At 36.3% G+C, this 19718-nt stretch overlaps 3 protein-coding genes and 1 non-coding gene across 4 annotated transcripts in view; 3 read left to right on the top strand and 1 right to left on the bottom strand.

Moving 5' to 3' along the window:
* LOC107647680 overlaps positions 1–2366 on the top strand; it is a 4789-nt gene extending 2423 nt beyond the window's left edge. Inside the window, exons 2-3 of the mRNA XM_016351735.1 lie at positions 530–1547; positions 1638–2366. Coding sequence (XP_016207221.1) covers positions 530–1547; positions 1638–2366 — 1747 coding nt within the window. The remainder of the gene's footprint in view (positions 1–529; positions 1548–1637) is intronic.
* LOC107647679 lies at positions 2732–3274 on the top strand. The gene has a single exon (XM_016351734.1). It carries the CDS (start codon positions 2732–2734, stop codon positions 3272–3274), a length of 543 nt encoding a protein of 180 aa, XP_016207220.1.
* TRNAA-UGC lies at positions 11306–11378 on the bottom strand. Its single transcript has one exon. It is a non-coding gene; the product is annotated as a tRNA-Ala (tRNA).
* Positions 18142–19718, top strand: part of LOC107605421 (BTB/POZ domain-containing protein NPY1) — a 6079-nt gene continuing 4502 nt past the window's right edge. Inside the window, exons 1-2 of the mRNA XM_016307299.2 lie at positions 18142–19052; positions 19159–19286. Coding sequence (XP_016162785.1) covers positions 19225–19286 — 62 coding nt within the window. The 5' untranslated portion in view covers positions 18142–19052; positions 19159–19224. The remainder of the gene's footprint in view (positions 19053–19158; positions 19287–19718) is intronic.

The following is a 19718-nucleotide window of genomic DNA, read 5'->3' as shown; positions in this document are numbered from 1 at the left end:
TTTATACATAGAATTAAGTTAAGATATTTAAATAAGATATTTACATAAGTTTATATATCTTAGGGTTTTTTATTTAAATAAATTATTTGCTCTCTTATTTTACTTTAATCCCCTAAATGATTTTCTTGAACGTGAATCCCCTAAACCATATAATATATAGATCGTCCTAGGTTGGTGTGTTTTAGTTAATATATAAATCATTGTACCCTGGGACGATTTATGCATGAATTGCATAGGTTAATAAGACATAAATCATCCCACCCTAGTGTGTATTAGAAGTGACACATAAATCGTTCTAGGCTAGTATGAGTTATGCGTTTTCATCTAAAACACCCTACCCTGGCACGATTTACGTGCTTCTTCCTAACCCTCAACCCCCTAGCACGATTTACGTGCAAATCCCAAACCCACAACCCCCTAAGACGATTTATGTGCAAACCTTTATCCCTCAATACCCTAGAATGAATTATGTGTTATATGATAAGACACATTAGTATGGGATGATTTATGTGTAAAAACACAATACCAGATACCATGAAACGATTTATGTGCTTGAAGATCCTATAAATACAGGAGGAACATCAATGTCGAGCCATATTTCCACTGAGGGTTGCGAGAAGATGGCTGAGAGTGTGTTCTTGTTAGTTCATCATCGGGGAAAGATCGATGAAAACACAAGTGAGGGTGTAACGTTCAGTAGCAAGAAACAGATTGGAGTGTTCATAAATCCATCAACGAGTTTAGATGATTTACGAAATAGCATATTACAAAAGTTAGGTAAGTGCGGTAAAAGGCTTGTCAAGCAGATGTTCTTCAGGATCCCTATCTCACTCAGGCAGGGTTACGTGAAGTTTGGAAAATATGAGATGTTAGGCGATGATGACATTCGTGTTATATTTCACAGTCAATCGAGATTTCCAGATTTGGGAGCTATGGAGTTGTTCGCAAAAATGGCTGATGTGGAGGGTAGCTCCGGCGGATCTGCTCCAAATCCGCCCACAATCGGGGTAGATGGTGCTTCAAGTGCCATTCCAATTCGTCACGATGTCACCGCCCATGTTTCATCTCCGTCATTTGCAGTCGATCTGGCTGTTCATGCCGAAGATGGGGATTGCTTGGGTGATGTACGAACCTTCGGGGAGCTTGTAGCGGCAATCAGAGAGGGACCGGTATTGGATGGTGCAACTACGTTCATGGAGGTCAGAGATAGGGATCCAGTTGCTGAGGCCATTGGTGATGATGATTCAGATTTGGAACCACCCGTTATCGGTGATGAATCTAACGATGAGGATGACACAAGACCAGTTGCACCATCGCAAGGCCAAACAAGTTCTCAGACACAACAGTACCCTCCACACTTCTCTACATTGGATCTTGAGGCGATGAATCAACCAGCATTTCCAGGTCGACAAATGTCAAGTATTCACAGAGACGAGCATGGTATGCATGGGGCAGAGGAGTTTGAGGTCAGGCAGCGGTTCCAGAGCAAGGAGGAGGCAGTGTTGATGGTGAAGAATTATAATATCCGTCGTGGTGTTCAGTATAAGGTGTTTGAGTCGGACCAGTTGAAGTATCACGGGAAGTGCGTCCAGTTTGGGAATGGGTGTAATTGGCTGATACGCGTGACTATGTGATAGCGGAAAGGATACTGGGAAGTCCGGAAGTACAATGGGCCTCACACATGTCTTGCAACCGAGCTGTCCACCGACCACAGGCAGCTTGATTATCATGTAATATGTGCGTCAATTCTATCGCTGGTCAGGGCGGATGTGGCAATCTCGGTGAAAGTACTGCAGAATGCAGTGTCAACGACATATGGTTTCAAGCCCAGCTACCGGAAGGTGTGGATGGCTAAGCAGAAGGCGATTGCACAGATTTATGGTGATTGGGAGGAATCTTACAACATAATTCCGAGGTGGATAATCGGGGTTCAGATGTACATGCCCGACAGTATTGCAGTATTTCATACTTCACCTGTAAGGTCTGGTAATGCGGTTGATGAGTCGAGGGTGTTTTTTCATCGATTGTTTTGGACGTTTCCGCCATGCATTGAGGCATTCAAGTATTGCAAGCCACTGATATCCATTGATGGTACCCATCTGTATGGCAAGTACGGCGAAACATTACTCATGGCAATTGCACAAGATGGAAACTCGAACATACTCCCAGTTGCGTTTGGACTAGTCAAGGGTGAGAACACTGAGTCATGGAAGTTCTTTCTTACCCACCTTCGCCAACATGTGACCCCACAGCCGGGCATTCTAGTTATATCTGACCGCCACAATGAAATCAAGGCCGCGCTAGTTGTAGAAGACGGTGGGTGGCTCCCACCGGTCGCCTATCGTGCATATTGTGCCAGCACATAGCTGCTAATTTTGCGCTTAACTTTAAATCCAAGGATGCACGGAAGATTCTGGTGAACGCAGCCTACGCAAAGTCCGAACAGGAGCATCAATATTACATGGAGATCCTTAGGTCCGAAGACCCGGCTATGGTTGAGTGGTGTAACCGGATTGGGTTAGGGTTATAGACCCAATATCGGGATGGTGGGCGCCGGTACGGTCACATGACAACCAACATATCTGAGTGTATCAATGTCATCTTGAAGGGTACACGGAACTTACCGGTGGGGTCACTTGTGAAGTCAACATATGGGCGATTGACTGAGCTCTTTGTTAGGAAAGGAAAGGAAGCGGAGATGCAACTCGGGGCAAGGTAGGAATTTTCGCAGATGCTTATGAGGGCGATTGAGAAGAACCAACAGGCCTCCAGAAACATGCGGGTTGAGCTATACGATAGAGGGAACACAGAGTTTATTGTGGACGAGATTGCTCCGACGGGAGGGATAATCGCTCTGACTGCATGTAGGGTATCGCTTTCGGCCCGGACATGTGACTGTGGCTATTTTCAGGCCCTCCATTACCCATGTCGTCATGTGCTTGCAGCTTGTTCGTATTGCAGACTGGATTGGAGGACTTACGTGGATGACGTGTATCGCTTGACAACCATCTTCAATGTTTATAAGATGGGTTTCTCCCCTCCGATGGCAGACGACTTGCTTCCCTTGTACGAGGGTCCTCAAGTTATCCCAGACCCCGGCATGATGCGAGCGACCGTGGGTCGTCCTAGAACTACACGGATAAGAAACAGTATGGATGAGCCCAAACTGGACAGGACGAAGAGATGTGGTATGTGTAGGGTTCCAGGTCATACTAGGAGACAGTGTCCCCTTCGCGCAGGTGCATCCGGTCCTCATGAAGGGAGTAATGCGTAGGCCCTCTAGTACCGTTATAGTTTATGTTATTTTTTCTGCCTTAGCATAGTTAGATTGTTGCTTGATGTTGTCCTTTACACTTTGCATTTAATGTTGTTCTTTGTCGTTCACTTCTTTTATTATTAAAGAACTCGTGTTCGTCGGTTTAAATTTCACTTTCAGTTTACTTGCAAAATAGTCCTTTAATATTACCATAGTAGTAGATAATAACATAACAATAATGAAACGGCAACTGTGTTTAATAATAACATAACAATATCGAAACCACAACAGTACTAAATAACAACATAACATCAACCACAGTCAGAAGTACTAGATGAATACCATAACAACATAGCAATACCCCATTATCTAACACATATGTGACCCGGTGCCACACTTGGCTGGCCTGATGATGCGCTTCCTCCTCTGAGTGACCGGTACATATGTCTCCGGTGGATGAACCTCCATACCAGAAGCATGATCGGGCTCGTCAGGCAACTGTGTGTGTGTGTGTGTCTGTCCCTGCACGGCAGATGCCAGAGTACCACCCATGGCAAACGGACTTCCCTGATAAGTAGTCGGCGATTTATTTAGATCGACGTTAAGATCCACTGCCCCTCTCTCAAACTGAGGCCTATAATCACCATCTGTGCTGGCAAACTCCCGTATCTCAGCAAAAAAATCACTCCCCACACCAAAAACCTACTCCATCGGGTTCGGACTGCAGAAGTCAGAGAACAATGTCGTGGTCTCAACCCCCTCCGAAACCCCCACCTCCGAACCCACTAGGTAGCGAACCACAACCCCATCCAGACCCACCTGCACCACCCCTCGACTAGCCACCCCAACCCCAGCCGGATCCCCCACCGCCGTGTCCCCAGCCAGCCTGATGACTCTGGCTCCCCCCATGGTCTTTATCACCACCCTGTGTCTCATCCAACTCCAAGGCATCGTCGCCCCCTAGCGCAGTGGCTGGCTATATCGCGTTCCAACCCGCTCATGCGTAGCCCTCCTACGATTGTCTGGGAAGTTTGGTCTCTGCTGTCTAGCGGGCACAACGATATTACCTCGAACTGGAGCATCTGCAGGGATCCCGGCCTGGCGAGGGCCAACTAAATCCCGGTCATGCGACAGAAATCTACGGGCTACCCTGTACCACCAATCAAGATACTCAACCGAGGGTCCTAGATCTGGTACCAACTGAAACATCAACATGCTCTGATGCCTCTGATCCCAACACTCATGTCATGTGGCAAAGACCTCAGGAAACCAGCGGGTAGGTCCCCGCCCATCCTTCGATAACAGAAAATCAATATTGATTGCTGGTTCAGGTATGTGCTGAACTCCTCCTAGCTGGGACAGGACTCGGTCAACCTGGTGCCACTCGATGGAGGAAAAGTAAATCAATGCAGTCGTCGACTTCCATAAATACGTGTGCTCAGGTCTAAGGATATCAGGATGGACAACTTGAATAACCTCTAGTGCCGAGTATGGCATCCAAATAAACTGCAACATGTAGAATCGTTATGTCAGAAAACAGTACGTGATGCATACACTTAACCATATAAAACGTGAAACTTTAACAAATATCATGGGAGATTATACTTACATCATCTACTCTCAACCTGTCCAATCTGTGTCGGGTAGCAATGACCCGAGGACCCTTCTCATCTGATGACGACATGTATCTACCCCACCTGCAAGATTCAACGGCACCATTAGACATACGGTAAAAGTGATTCAGGCATTAATATTATACGTTATGTTTGGAGTTAAATTATATCAGACTAAATAATAAGCATTATTCTCACCTCGATGCAAGTGGCCAGAGAATGACATCAAACCTTCTCGGCCTGAATGTGGGGAACCTCCAGAATATCCAGGACTGCAGCAATGCTAGTGGCCCAGCTAAGTTTTTTACATTCCGATTGGCAACTCTGCAAAGACACCTATATAACCAGGATAACGTGGCCGAACCCCAGCTATACTTTCCGAGTCCGTCGAGATCCGCAACATACGGGAGCCAGCGTAAGTGCACTCTGGCCCCAGACTTGTCGCCAAAAAGCATCGTGAACAACATCATGATGTAACCACGAGCATAGACTTGTACCGTGGGCTCTGTAGCATCATTCGGCATTACTCTGAACCTATTTTGGAACCAGGCATATGACACGGTGAACTCATCAATACAGTCCTCAGGAGGAAGTTCACCGAACAAATCTTCAAACCACTGCCACGCAGGCTTACCACCTTCCATCAACTGCTCAGTCACTGAGACAACCACTAACTAGAAATCCATCAACAGGGAGGCCGAATTGATATGCCACATCCTGTAAAGTGACAGTGCACTCCCCAAATGGCATATGAAAAGTGTGTGTCTCTGGACGCCATCGCTCAACAAAGGCACTAATCCGTGGCTCATCCAGCTTAAACCAATAATCATTCACCCTAGCAACATGCAGCAATCCGGCGCTATCTAAGTAAGGCATAATACGGTCATGCAATATCATCTGTTGTTGTCTGCGGATAGTCCGTACACACTGGGTTGGCTGATAACAGAATAACAAGCACAGTTACAACTCAACATCGCACAACAACCAAAAATATGTATCAGAAATCAACCTCACTCCTAAACCAAACATGAGCCTAACCTATCCTAAACATGTTAACCTTAACGTTTCACAAATTACTAACACAACAAGCACTTTTTTTTCCAAAAGAATCACATTCTTATAACTAAACACATCAACGACATTGACTATATCAGTTGTAAACCAAATTAATTACTAACTTCTTTGTCGATAAAATCTGCCACGTGCACGATGCCGTTCAATCGGTACATGTCGTTCCTCGCCATCTTGCACCGCCCCCCAAAGCCACCAAATCAGCCTCCTACCGCCGCCAACACAACCTTCGAAAGCCGCCCTCGGCCGCCGTCAACGCCGTCCACCGGAGGCCACCTCTTCCGACGCCTTAACAATCCTCCACCGCCGCCGCCCACTACCCTTCCTTGAATTTTTTCCCGTAGCTCTCCTCCCCTCCACTACCCTCCTCGCCGCTAATGGAGTCTCTCACGAATGAGACTTTACTAAGAAGCACGTAAATCGTGCCAGGGTAGGGTGTTTTAGGTGAAAACGCATAACTCATACTAGCCTAGGACGATTTATGTGTCACTTCTAATACACACTAGGGTGGGACAATTTATGCCTTATTCACCTATGCAATTCATGCATAAATCGTCCCAGGGTACAATGATTTATATATTAACTAAAACACACCAGCCTAGGACGATTTATATATTATATGGTTTAGGGGATTCAGGTTCAAGAAAACCATTTAGAGGATTCAGGTAAAATAGGAGAGCAAATAATTTATTTAAATAAAAAATCCTATATCTTATGTTTATATAATAAATTTATACTATTAATATATAAACTAATTATATGATATTAGTTTAACTAAGGGGTAAGTATTATTTTGGTCCTTAACATTGAGGGTCAAAATCGAAACCGTCCCCGATGTAATTTTTTTATTTAGAATCATCCTTAACGTTTTTTTTCGTATTAAAATTGTCATTTTTAATAAAATTTTTTATATTATTCCTAAACTACTCATATTTTAATAAAAAAGTTATAAAATTTTAAAAAAATAGAGTAAAGTATCGTTTTTGTCCCCAACGTTTGGGATAAATCCTATTTGTGTCCCTAACGTTTAAATCGTCCTATTTGTATCTCTAATGTTTGTAAAAGTGATTCAATGTTATCCTGTTGTCAATTACACACGCTGCTGTCGCCGCCGATTCGGTGGTTCTGCTTCTTTTTCTGTATCTACTTCCTTCTTCTTCTTCTTCATCTGCTTCTTCTTATATTTCATTCCCCAAGCTGCAATGATTTTCCAAGAACATGCTCAAGTTGTGAACTTGAATTTGGCAACAATGTTATCCTTACTACTAGAGAAACTCCGCCTCCATCATTACCAGCAGAAGTAATAGCCTTTTAATTTGTTGTTTTCTGATTTTATTGTTGTTGTGTGTTAATTTGGTTGTTGAATTTGCGTTGATTTATTGAATTTGGGTTGATTTCATTGATATTGTTATTCTTGGTGGTGGATGTGCTAGTGCTGGTGGTGGAGGAAGTGCTGGTGGGGGTGGTGGTGGAAGAAAATGTGCTGATAGAGGTGGAGGGTATTTTTGTCCAAAAAAAGTTAAAAGGACGATTTTAATACGGAAAAAAACGTTAAAGATGATTCTAAATCAAAATTTACATCGGGGACGGTTTCAATTCTGACCCTCAACGTTAGAGACCAAAACAATACTTACTCCTTTAACTAAAGGGTTTATTTCTTCAAGATATATAACCTTATTTAAATTATATATCACATAACTATATATAAATTAGCTTAAATAAATAACCTATATGCTTAATAAACTATATATGATAAGATAGCAACGTAAACACAAAAAAACAAAAATAAATTACAGTATAATAAATAAACTATTTTTAAAAATATTTTTGCATTCTTAATTAATAAAATACTCATCATATTATTAATTTATGGTAACAAATTAAAAAATAAATTAAAATGTCACATATTAATGGATGAAATTTAAATTTGTAAAAAAAGTCAATATATAAAAAATACAATAGAAGCATAGAAAACATAATTTGTTTTATAATTTGACATGTATCCATTGTAATGCACGTCTATTTCACCATAAAACATTTGACATGTGTTGTAATGGGGAAAAGTCTTTTTACCACAAGTAAATACTCATTAGGAATTACTTGAAATCTTCTTAGACCCTTCTGGAGAAGGGAACCATTTCAGGAAACACATTCGTGGTTACAATCATGTTTTTTCTTTCACTTCGTGCGGTGTACATATAGACAAACAATTAGCTACAGCAAGTCGTGGTATATATACATTCTGTGCTCAAGAATCAATGTACCACAGTATAGGAAGATTTCATCCGGATCAAGGGACACGGCCACACTTCTTACAACTGTATATATACGATATTGAGCATGATTTACAAAATAGGATGCTAGAGAATACACAACTACATGAAAGTTTGGTTTTGGAGCTACAACAATTGTTGCACCAATATAATCCTTTTTATCCATGTATTTCGCGAGTTTGCACAACGACTAGATGAACAAGAGTGTAGCTTGGTGATTAGAGAGCGACCTGCTAATCAACCACAATACAGTCTCCTAACTACTTCACAAGTAGCAGTCATAATAGTTGGTGATGACATTGAAAATATGGTGCGTAGACGAGATATCAAGGTTCAAACTCATGCTGGTAACCTCAGAAGGATTCAGAAATTTGTTGGCTATTATGATCCACTACAATATCCTCTTCTTTTTTCATTTGGAACGCATGGATAGATATGAATACTCGAACTCAAAGTGAGAACAAAGTATCATGCCGGACATATTATAGCTATATGCTCCAGGTACAAACTCATATTTGCTACATAATTTATAGACTTCCTTAGATGATAGTTTGAACCAATACATCATTTCACAATTTCTAACCATTTTCTAATATCCTCAAAATTCGTAGATCCGTCCCGATAATCACTCAACAGTTTTGCAAGCGGGACGACTTCTTCAACAATATGTTGTTGACAAGTATGTGAAACTAGAAAAAGGCATGTTAAGATGGGTTCGATAAAGACAACAGAAACTTCGAGCTGAACTATATCAAGGCTTACAAGATGCTTTGCACACAGGAGAGACTAATGCCGGTAAATATTTTTCGATTTAATAGCTACACGATTGATCATTACGTGCTCCCGAAGTTAATATTTCAAACTAATAAGACTTTTCTATATATTGGTTTCAGAAAATGTTGGCAGAAGAACGATATTACCATCGTCGTTCGTGGGCAGTCGTCGAGACATAACCCAACGGTACGAGGATGGAATGATTATTGTTCTTAAAGAAGGAAAACTGGATATTTTTCTCACTATGACATGCAATCTATCATGGTCAGAAATAGTTTCGAGACTCATCCCTACTCAAACTCCACAGGATCGTCCGGATCTAACAACTAGGATTTGCAAAGCTAAATTCGAACAATTAAAGGAGGATGTTATTACCAAGGGTATATTAGGAAAGGTGAAAATTTATATTTATGTCACTGAATTTCAAAAAAGAGGATTGCCACACGTACATATGTTGCTAATCTTAGAAAACAATGACAAGTTGAGTGATTTGACCAATATGATAGTTTGGTTCGAGCGGAAATACCATGTAAACAAGCAGAACCACACTTACATGAGGCAATGCTAAGGCATATGGTCCATAGTCCTTGCGGAACACTTAATCAATCTTCACCATGCATGAAAAATGATCAATGTAAACGCAACTACCCAAAAGAGTTCGTAGCAGAGACACGACGAGGTGATGACTCATATCCTAGGAGGAAATTTGATGCTCTAATCCCTATAAACCAAAAATGTTATATAAATAAAGCTATGTTAATTTCGAAATGATGAAAAAAATACTTATCTGACAAATTTAAAGGGTGAATAATATATTAACACCAATATTAAAATATGATATAAATAAAATCACACTAATATTAAAATAAAAACAATAATAATCTAATAAATTTAAAAAACGAATAATATATTAAAAAAATAAAATTAATTACTTAAAAATAATAAAAAAGCGACTGGAGCAGCTAGTAATTTATAACTTAAATATTAATATCATACAAATTAAGAACAATAAAATAATTAAGAGAAAGCATAATAAACCTTTAATTAATTAGTCCTACTTATCATTTTCTTTACCCCTCACTTAGCTTGTTGTTTGCTTTAATTTCTTACTATAAGTCGCCGCACACATTATTTAGCACAAAGTGTATCCGTAGTGTCATTAACTTCAATCATTATTAACATTTTTTCTCATAAAAAATTTAAAGTAATTGACTCATACTTTTTTTGTTCACATACCTTTGTTTCATAATTTACATTTAATCTTTTATTCATTTATGTTATTTATTTTCAAAAACAAAATATCAATATATTCGGTTACATTTTTTTACTTGATATATTTTAATTATTAATTAATCTTTTGGCTTGTTATACCAAGTATTTATATGTATTTATTTTAATTAGTCTTCATCAGATGCATGTGCTATATTTGAGGACCATAAATATTGCTAGGATTGTGGTCCTTATGTACCGTTTTAATTGCCCTTTGCTACCTTAGCTTTTTAAGAAAACGATTATTCATATAATCTAAATATAAATGATGAGTAGTGCTTTGAGATTTTTCTGAGTTATCAAAATCTATCATAGAAACTTTTTATATGATCATTATTATTATTATTGTTTGTGAACGAAATTATTGGTGTTGGGACAGGAAATCAATGTAAGGAGCGATAAATATGATATTACTATATATATAAATATAATAATAACATACATGACCCATATTATTATGCGAACTTAGAAAGATCTCGTGGTGTATAATTATTGTTGTAGGGTTTATCAGAATAAAATCTTATGTACTATTAAAATTATTAATTTTTTATTTATGTACGAAGAGACACCAAAATTCTTTGTGGTCCTGAGAATAATAATTGAAAACTATAATTCTGTTAATAGCATCGTTCCCGAACATGGGATAGCAGCGCAAGTTAACAAGTCCACAGTTAGTATGATCAATAATAATAATAATTAGGGGTCCATTTAATTTATAGCATATAGTGATTTGAGAAAAAGATGCTTGCTTTTTCGCTCCTAAGTCCTATCACAAATAGGTGTTGTATCATATTTAGTTTAAGTTAGACACGTTTCTTTAGAAAATGACGTAAAATATAAATGAAAAAAGTTTAATTAATTTGTTTTATTTTAAAAAGGTAAACATTTTTACTATTAGAAAAAAAAAAAAATCCATTTTTGTTAGAAGCTATCAATAAGAGAAAGAAGGACAATTTAATTTCAGCATCCTCAGTTAACAGAACACATAAAGCATTCTTTTTGTCTAAAATTAGGAATGAAATGATGCCATTTTCGAACATATAAAAAAGTGGAGATGCGGGGGATCGAACCCCGTGCCTCTCGCATGCAAAGCGAGCGCTCTACCATTTGAGCTACATCCCCAGACGAACACATAAAGCATGTTATGGTGTGGTGAAAAGGTTTAATTTAGACATGTATATTGGCAATTTAATTTCAGCATCATTTAAAAATAAAATAAAATAAATTCATATTTTCCCAAACACTATTTTTAAACTTTAATTCTTTAAATAGGATTTTTTTTTATTTAGAGCAAGTTTGTCGCACCCCGACGAATTCTATAAAAATTATAGAATTGGCCTTACCGCCGGCGAACTCCCTTCAAATATTTTAAACCCCACGTTTTTAATCCATTTTAATTCATTATCATCATCTCCAAATAGTATATAGATCTACAAACAGTATATACGAGTACACAAAAATACACCGACAACAAGCATGACTTCTTCAAGAAATTTTTTAATTATAAATTAAAAAAAACCATATTTAACGATGACAATCATTATTATCGTCTCCGGAAATAATTTTGAAATAAATTTTAAAAAATATAAATAAATTTTGAGAGAGAGAGAGTTAAATTAATTCGATTTACTATTATACTTACGTATATAAATATGAACTAAACGTGAAATCCTCATCATAGTGGGACTCTGGCTAGTGATAATAGTTTTTTAGTTCTTGTGCACTATAGAGGGTCGATTAAAAAAAATTAAATGCCAGAGGGAATAAAATTTATTGATAAGAATCCGTTGAGTATTTTTATCAAATCTTCTATAAGTTTCATTAAGTTTCAGAATACTATAATCCAAAAACTAGGGCTGTAGGCATGAAACGGGTGGAGAAGTTATTCTATATAATTCCGATTTCTATAGTACGTGATTGTGTGAAGTACAATTCTTTCGTCATAGACAATGACAAAGATTTGCAAGTTCTGTTCCACTATTGTCGTCAATTTTTCGAGGTAAAGACCCCTGAGCTATTGGCCAAGTTTGGAGATGTGGTTTGTAGTTCAGGATGATCGAATCAGAATCCTCAATCTTTAGCAATGCCAGCCGTCTCTAGTTCAATGCCTCTTGGTGCCTCATCATCTGTGCCTGTCATTGCACCTGAGACAGTTTTGGTTGTATCTCTATCATTCGTAGCTGATCTAAACTGCGATTGTGAATGACAAATAGTTGATACTCGACCTTCGGTGAGCTTGCTATTGCGATGGCCAATACTCCTGTTATGATCCCAGTTTCTAGGGAGAGTGGAGCATCAAATGGTGTCAAAGATGTACTGTGGGATGATGATGATGACGTAAAACCTGCCACGATTGTTGATGATATAGCGAGGAGTATTCCAGTTGATGGTGGTGGAACATCTAGCTAGTTTAGGAACTCAACAGTATCCCCCCGCACTTTTCGACTTTAGACTTGGAGGCCACGACACATCAAATATTATCAGGAGTAGCTTCTGGATTATTTGGGTCCAAAGATACACAGGATACAGGAGGTCTAGCTAAGTTCCAAGTTGGTCAACAGTTTCAGGATAAAGAGGAGGTCGTCTTAAGCGTGAAGACTTATAGCATCTGTCGTGGGGTTGAATACAAAGTGCTAAAATCTGATCATTGCAAGTATCGTGAGAAGTGTAAGAATTTTGGCAACGGTAACACATGGTTGATTTGGATCACTCTTCGCCAACAAAAGGGTATTTTGGAGGTAAGACGGTACAATGAACCCCATATTTGTTTGGCCACGTCGATATGTAGCAATCACAGGATACTTTATTATCATATTATATCGGCTTTCATACTGCCTATGATTAGAGCTGATGCTGCCATGTCGATCAAGGTACTACAGAATGCGACAGATGCACATTTTGGATTCAGACCGACTTACAGGAGGGTTTGGTTGGCTAAGCAGAAGTCCGTTGCATAGATTTACAGAGATTGAAAAGAGTTGTATAATAAGTTGCCGATATGGGTAATGAGTGTGCAGATAATGATGCCAGGTAGTGTTGTAGCAATAAAGACGAGCCCTGTGCGAGTTGGTAGACAAGTCGATGAGTCATCAGCTTATTTTCATTAGCTTTTTTGGACTTTTCCACCGTATATCAAGTCCTTCAAACATTGTAAGTCATTGGTTAGTATTGATGGGACCCACTTGTACAGTAAATATGGGGGTACATTGCTTGTTGTAATTGCTCAGGACGACAATTCCAAAAGCATTCCTATTGCATTTGTACTTGTGGAGGGTGAGAATATGAAGTCGTGGTCGTTCTTTCTATCTCACATTCGGCAGCACATAACACCTCAGCTGAATAATCTCGTCATATTGAATAGGCACAATGGAATTAAGGCTGCTTTGGTTCTAATGGCGGTTGGCTTCCACCTAATGTCTACTGGACATTTTGTATCCAATATGTGGCGGCAAATTTCGTCTTGAGTTTTAAGGACAAGGATGCACAGAGATTTTTAGTGAATGCTGCTTATGCCAAGACTGAGATCAAGTTTGACTACTGGTTTGACATTCTCCACTGAAAACCTTGCAATATGTGACTGAGCTAACAGGATTGAGTATGAGCAGTGGACTCAGCATCAAGATGAAGGTGGAGATTCAGGCATATGACTACTAACATCTATGAGTGTGTAAACTCCATACTAAAAGGTGTAAGGAACCTTCTAGTTCGTTCGTTGCTAAAATTCACCTACGGGAGATTGGCCGAGCTATTTGTTCGGAAGGGGAGAGAGGCAGAGGCACAGTTAGAAATCGGGTAGCAGTTTAGTCAGCATCTAATGAAGGCAGTAGAGGCTAATTTAAAAGCTTCAAGGTGTTTTACAGTGACTTTGTATGATAGAGATAATTCTAAGTTTACTATGGTCGAGACCACTCCAACTGGTAGCTTTTCACTTAGCTCTTACAAGTGTCCTTCAGGGACCAGACATGTGATTGTGGATATTTCCAGGCATTTCATTATCTATGTCGCCATGTCTTAGCATGCTGTGCATACTCACATATGAGTTGGGCAACCTATGTCCATGAGGTGTATCGCCTTAATTCGGTGTTCAATGTCTATTAGATGAGATTCATACCTCCAATCCCTGAGGAGTTTTGTCCACCATATGATAGTCCGACAGTCATACTCGATCCTACCAAGAGACATGCTTCTGAAGGGCGTCCCAGGACTATTAGGATCCGGACTACTATAGATGAGGCTGATTCGAACAGACTCAAGAGATGTGGGTTCTTTCTAAGAACTATAACAAAATAGTTCACCAAATGAATATTAAATAATGCATGTCCTAATCGAAAAAATACCGTAAACCAAAACAAATAATCTTATAAGTTAAAAAAAATCCGACCTAAATCTAAATGGACCTAACGCAGAAAATTCTAATAGAAAATAATTAATGTAAAACATACCACATCCTCAATTATTATTATTACTTACACTTTCGAGTTAAATTAAGGGTACCCTTAAATTAAATTCTAACTAAACTAATTTTTACTACTTAGTCTAACATTTATAACTTACAAATTTTAACAGGTCTTCTAGTCAATACTCTAATTAACAGATATTTATAATAACTACTCTAACCACTATTTATAGTTAAAAAATTCTAATTTTTAACTAACATTTATAAACAAATATTTTAAGCGGCTTAATATTAATAACATTTGTAATCTATCTTTAAAAAAAATTATTCACTAACTTTTTCATTGATGTCACCAGTACTATGGATAACTTTGTTCAACCGATAGATATGATCCGGGTCATCCTTCATGTGCGTAGTTTTGAATCTTGTGGTGTTGTTGCCTAACTTTTTTTTCTCTAGGGTGCGTTTTGGTGGTGGGAAAGATTGTGAATTGTAATTTGGATTTGGATCCTCTAAATTTTGAATTTCACTTTAGAGAGTAAATTTTGATCTCTCACCATTTATTTCATAGGTGGGACCAAGAGAAAATACGAAAGATAAACCATTCAAGGGTGTGAGATCTAATTTTACTCTTTAAAGTGAAATTTAAAATTTAGAGGATTCAAATCCATTTCGAAACAATTCAATTTGAATTGTATGTACAGGTGTATTGAAAACAAAATAAAGCAATACATTCGATTTAGCTACGGTGTACATTGCTAGTTATTTCAACGTTTTACTATGTTAGGCATACTAAATCAAACTTATATAATTCGATTTATATATTTCTGTTAATTTGAATTTTATTAATTCGATTTATTTTGAGAAAGTGTAAATCGAAATTAATAGATTCGATTTATATAAAAACACCATCAAGACAATAATATAACGTTATTGTATTTAGGATGATTATATAATATTATTTTTTATTTGATTTGTTTATGTGTTTTACTTTTAAAAGTATGTTATTAGATTGTTTGATTAAAGAAATTGAGGTCATCACTAAAAATAATGAGAAAAAAAAAAAAAAACAATAAAACTACACTATAAAACTAAGAATGTCTCATTTCCAGTTGAGATTGATTAAGACGCAAATTTGCTAATCTCAGAAAGTGACGAGTACAATTAGTGGAAGGAGGCCACTCAGATAAACACGGTTAAAACGTCTTTTTTTTAAGATGTTTTTATGTTGTGTTTTAATTAGTTTCTGTATAATTTATTTGGTGTTCCTCATCACATATTATCAAATTCCTCAAAAGATTTTCTTTCCAAAAACAATAAAAACATTTAATTTAGACTAAAATAAAAAAGGTAATAGATTAACTATTAGATTTTTTTTTAAAAGATTATTTACATAAAAAAATATATCACATTCATCAATATATATATATATATATAAAACAAACTCTTAAAATTTTTATAAATAAAAAAATAATTAATTTATATTCGTACAATATATAAAATAATTACTATATTATTATTATATTATATACAGTTTTTTTAAGACATAAAAGTAATTAATTAGGACATTGGTTGAGATAATTAAAGTCACTATTTCATTAAATTTTTAATTTAAAGAAAAATCCTAGTTAATTTTGGTATAGAAATTTCGAATTTGAAAACCTTGATAAAAATTATGTTGAATTTTGATTTATTTGATTTTCATTTAAATTAATCACTACATAAGTTAAAGTTCTGTTTTGAAGTTATATTCGAGCTTTAATCTGATTTTTAAAGTTTCAATTTACTTAGTTTGATTTTTTAACTTAGGTATCCGTGACTCATATTAGGATTTTAAGTGTTTAGTTGAAAAAAAATAAGGTAAAAAAATTTCAATTGTCACATTAAACAGTCGCTAAAATGTATAATATAACAGTCGTTAGTCCATCTCAGCATGTCGTTAACGATTTTGTGAGATAGTGACAAAAATAAGATTAGGAACCAATGTAAGTCATAACTATTAAGTTGGGAGACTAAATTGAGTAAATCGAAATTTTTGAAATTAGATTGAAACATAGTTTTTAGAACCGAACCAGTGATGGAATCGGTCAAGCTACTGGTTCATTGGTTTATTGGTTCAACCAATAAATCACTGATTGAACCGATAAAACTGGTCTCATGTAAATATAAAATATAAAATAGTTAAAAACTTAAAATTAAAATTTGAAATACATATCTTCACTAACATTTTATGAAGAATCAAGTCTCAACTTCTAAAAATAATTAATATAAAAAAATAATAAAATTTTAATACTACAAGAGTATCTTATTTTGACACAATAAAAAAAATTAATTCATAAAGCCTATCATCTAACTATAATATCAGTAGATTTTAACACTAACATCAAAACAAATAACCTTAATCACAATACTAGCAATAGAATAGATCAAGTAAATTAATAAATTTTTAGTGAAATTTATATTTATATTAATAATGGTATATAATTAAAATATAATTAATTTTAAAAATAGAAAAAATAAAAATTAAATTAAATTAAATATTTATGTATACTATATAATTAGTATTTGTCAAATATAATACTTAGAAGTACAATGGCTAAGTGGCAAGTAGAGGTTGCTTTTTCTCCAAGGTTCTTGGTTTGAGACCTTGTGGAGACATTTAAAAAAAATTTTCAAGCAGACCAGTTCGGTTAGACCGGTTTGCACCGGTTCTTATCGGTTCACACCAGTTTTATTCCTTAAATGGTCCAAGGAGTAAACCGAACCGAACTAGGGTTCGGTTCTAGTCCAGTTCACTAGTTTTCCGGTCGAACCAGCTGATCCAGTTCGGTTTTTACAACTATGGATTCAAATACGAACATAATTTCAGAGACCAATAAGTATTATCTCTTTGTTGACAATTAAGTTGTTTTAATGGTAATTAAGATCTAATAATGGTTTATAATAAAAGAAGCATTCTTTTGCAACAATGAACCTATAGTAGTAATTAGGAGTGTTCATAGATTAGATCATATCCATATAAATCCACAGTATTTATCTGTATCTGATCTGTAATTTGAGGATATGATCTGATCTGTAAGATGATCGGATTGGATCGAATCGGATCCACACTCTAATCAGATAGAAGTAAATATGTTTACAAAAGTAAAAAAAAAAATTATTGACTTTTTTTATAAAAATAATTTTTTTTAATATTTTTTATTTTATGGATATATTTGATATCTGATCCAAACATAAAAAGTGCGAATATCGAATTTGATCTATACCTTTTTTGTTTTAGTCTAAATTAAATGTTTTTTATTGTTTTTGGAAAGAAAATCTTTTGAGAAATTTAATAATATGTGACGAGGAACACCAAATAAATTATACAGAAACCAATTAAAACACAACATGAAAAGATCTTTAAAAAAAGATATTTTAAGCGTGTTTATCTGAGTGGCCTCTTTAGTGAAATACTGATATACATAAACACCTGAAATTCATCGAAGAAAATAATAGAGAAAATATGAATGGAAAAAGTGTTCTCGTCTGGTCTGAGCCACCCTGTCAGTGACATAGTCCCCTACTCCCTCTACTCAAAAATTAAAACCTCTCCCTGCTCTCTCTGTCTGTCTGTCTCTCTCTCCCCTTCCCTTTTACTTTATCCTGCAAAGTCCACAGCAAGAGGCGTTTGGAGCCACGACAAGTGCGTCAGAACACACACACTGCTACAACACCACCCCCATCATCACACACACAAAAATCCCACTAACCACTACTACACTACCACTACTACTACTCCCCTAAATAAATTAAAATTCATTTACCTACACAACAATTTCAATTAACTCTTTCTTTTGAGATTTGCGCCACCAATATCTTCACCGAATCACCCCTCCATCATCACCCCTCGTTTCTTTTTCTTTTCTCTAACCAAAGGCGGCGATATTACCACCATTCACTTACTGCCCAAAAAACCCAAACCATTTTTCTCTTAATATTTATATTCATTTTTCACTCTGACACCTTCTTCTTCTTCATTTTTCATTCTGACGCCAGTTTTCTCTTTCTTCTTCTCCTTCTGCTTCTTTTCTGTGTGCATGAATGAACACAAAACATTCAATTCGATTCAATTTCCATATTTCCGATAACAACACGTTTTTCTTTTCTTCTGTCCATCAAGTCATAATAATAACTGCTCCTCTCTCTTTCCCCAACTACCTTGTTACTCACCACCACCTTCGACCTTTTGCAATATTTTATTTTGTTTTATTCATTTTTTTTTCTTATATTCGTGACCACTAGCTATAGCTGTTGGCGTATTCGTCAACATTATCATCAATGCAAAACGTGAAATACGGTCTTCGTCAAGTGTTGATGTTGCTGTGAAGAGTAAAGAGCCACAACGTGTTACTTACATGGTTCTTCTTCTTCTTCTTCTTGGTAGCTTCTTTTTGTTGGTTTTTTTTGTTCGTGTAGGAATCTGAGATGTGTATTGTCATCTTGCCTGCAATTTTTGTTTTTTAGGTGGTTATAACGGTTTAGTTTGAAGGAGAAACCCAAAGAGAGAAAGAAAAGAAAAGGAAAAAGAAAATGAAGTTTATGAAGTTGGGATCAAAGCCTGATGCCCTTAAAGCTGATGGAAAATCTGTCAGGTGATGAGAAAGTTTCTTCTTCTTATTCTATTTTGTTTGTTTCTTCTTCATTTCTCACTCAGCTTAATAAGCCATTGTTAATTTCTTGGTATTTTTTCATATGTGTGTGGTTTCTTTTAGATAATTTTTATTGGAAAAAGTGAAAAAAAAAACTAGACCCCAGTTATTTTCCCCGAATCTACTAAAAAAATTATTTTTTTAAAATATTTTTTGTATTTATTAATTTATTTTAAATTTTGATTGAGAGTGTTATTAACTTAGTACACCTTCTAAATCTTGTTGTGTTCATGGTTAGCCTTTTTATTTTATCCAATTTTTTTTATTTGTTTTATAATTTTTTTATGATAGTGGAACTATCAAAACTAAGATTTTGTTATAAGATTTTTTCTCATTTTAGTTAAATAATTAATTTATTTCAATTTTATTGAATGA

Source organism: Arachis ipaensis, chromosome B06 (genome assembly GCF_000816755.2).
Source record: "Arachis ipaensis cultivar K30076 chromosome B06, Araip1.1, whole genome shotgun sequence".
Classification (NCBI taxonomy): Eukaryota; Viridiplantae; Streptophyta; class Magnoliopsida; order Fabales; family Fabaceae; genus Arachis; species Arachis ipaensis.
Note: the sequence above shows the minus strand (reverse complement) of the source record. Positions and strands in the feature narration are given on the sequence as shown.

Excerpts from the sequence above, each read along its gene's own strand:
- LOC107647679 (XM_016351734.1), top strand. The coding sequence starts at position 2,732 with ATGCTTATGAGGGCGATTGAGAAGAACCAACAGGCCTCCAGAAACATG.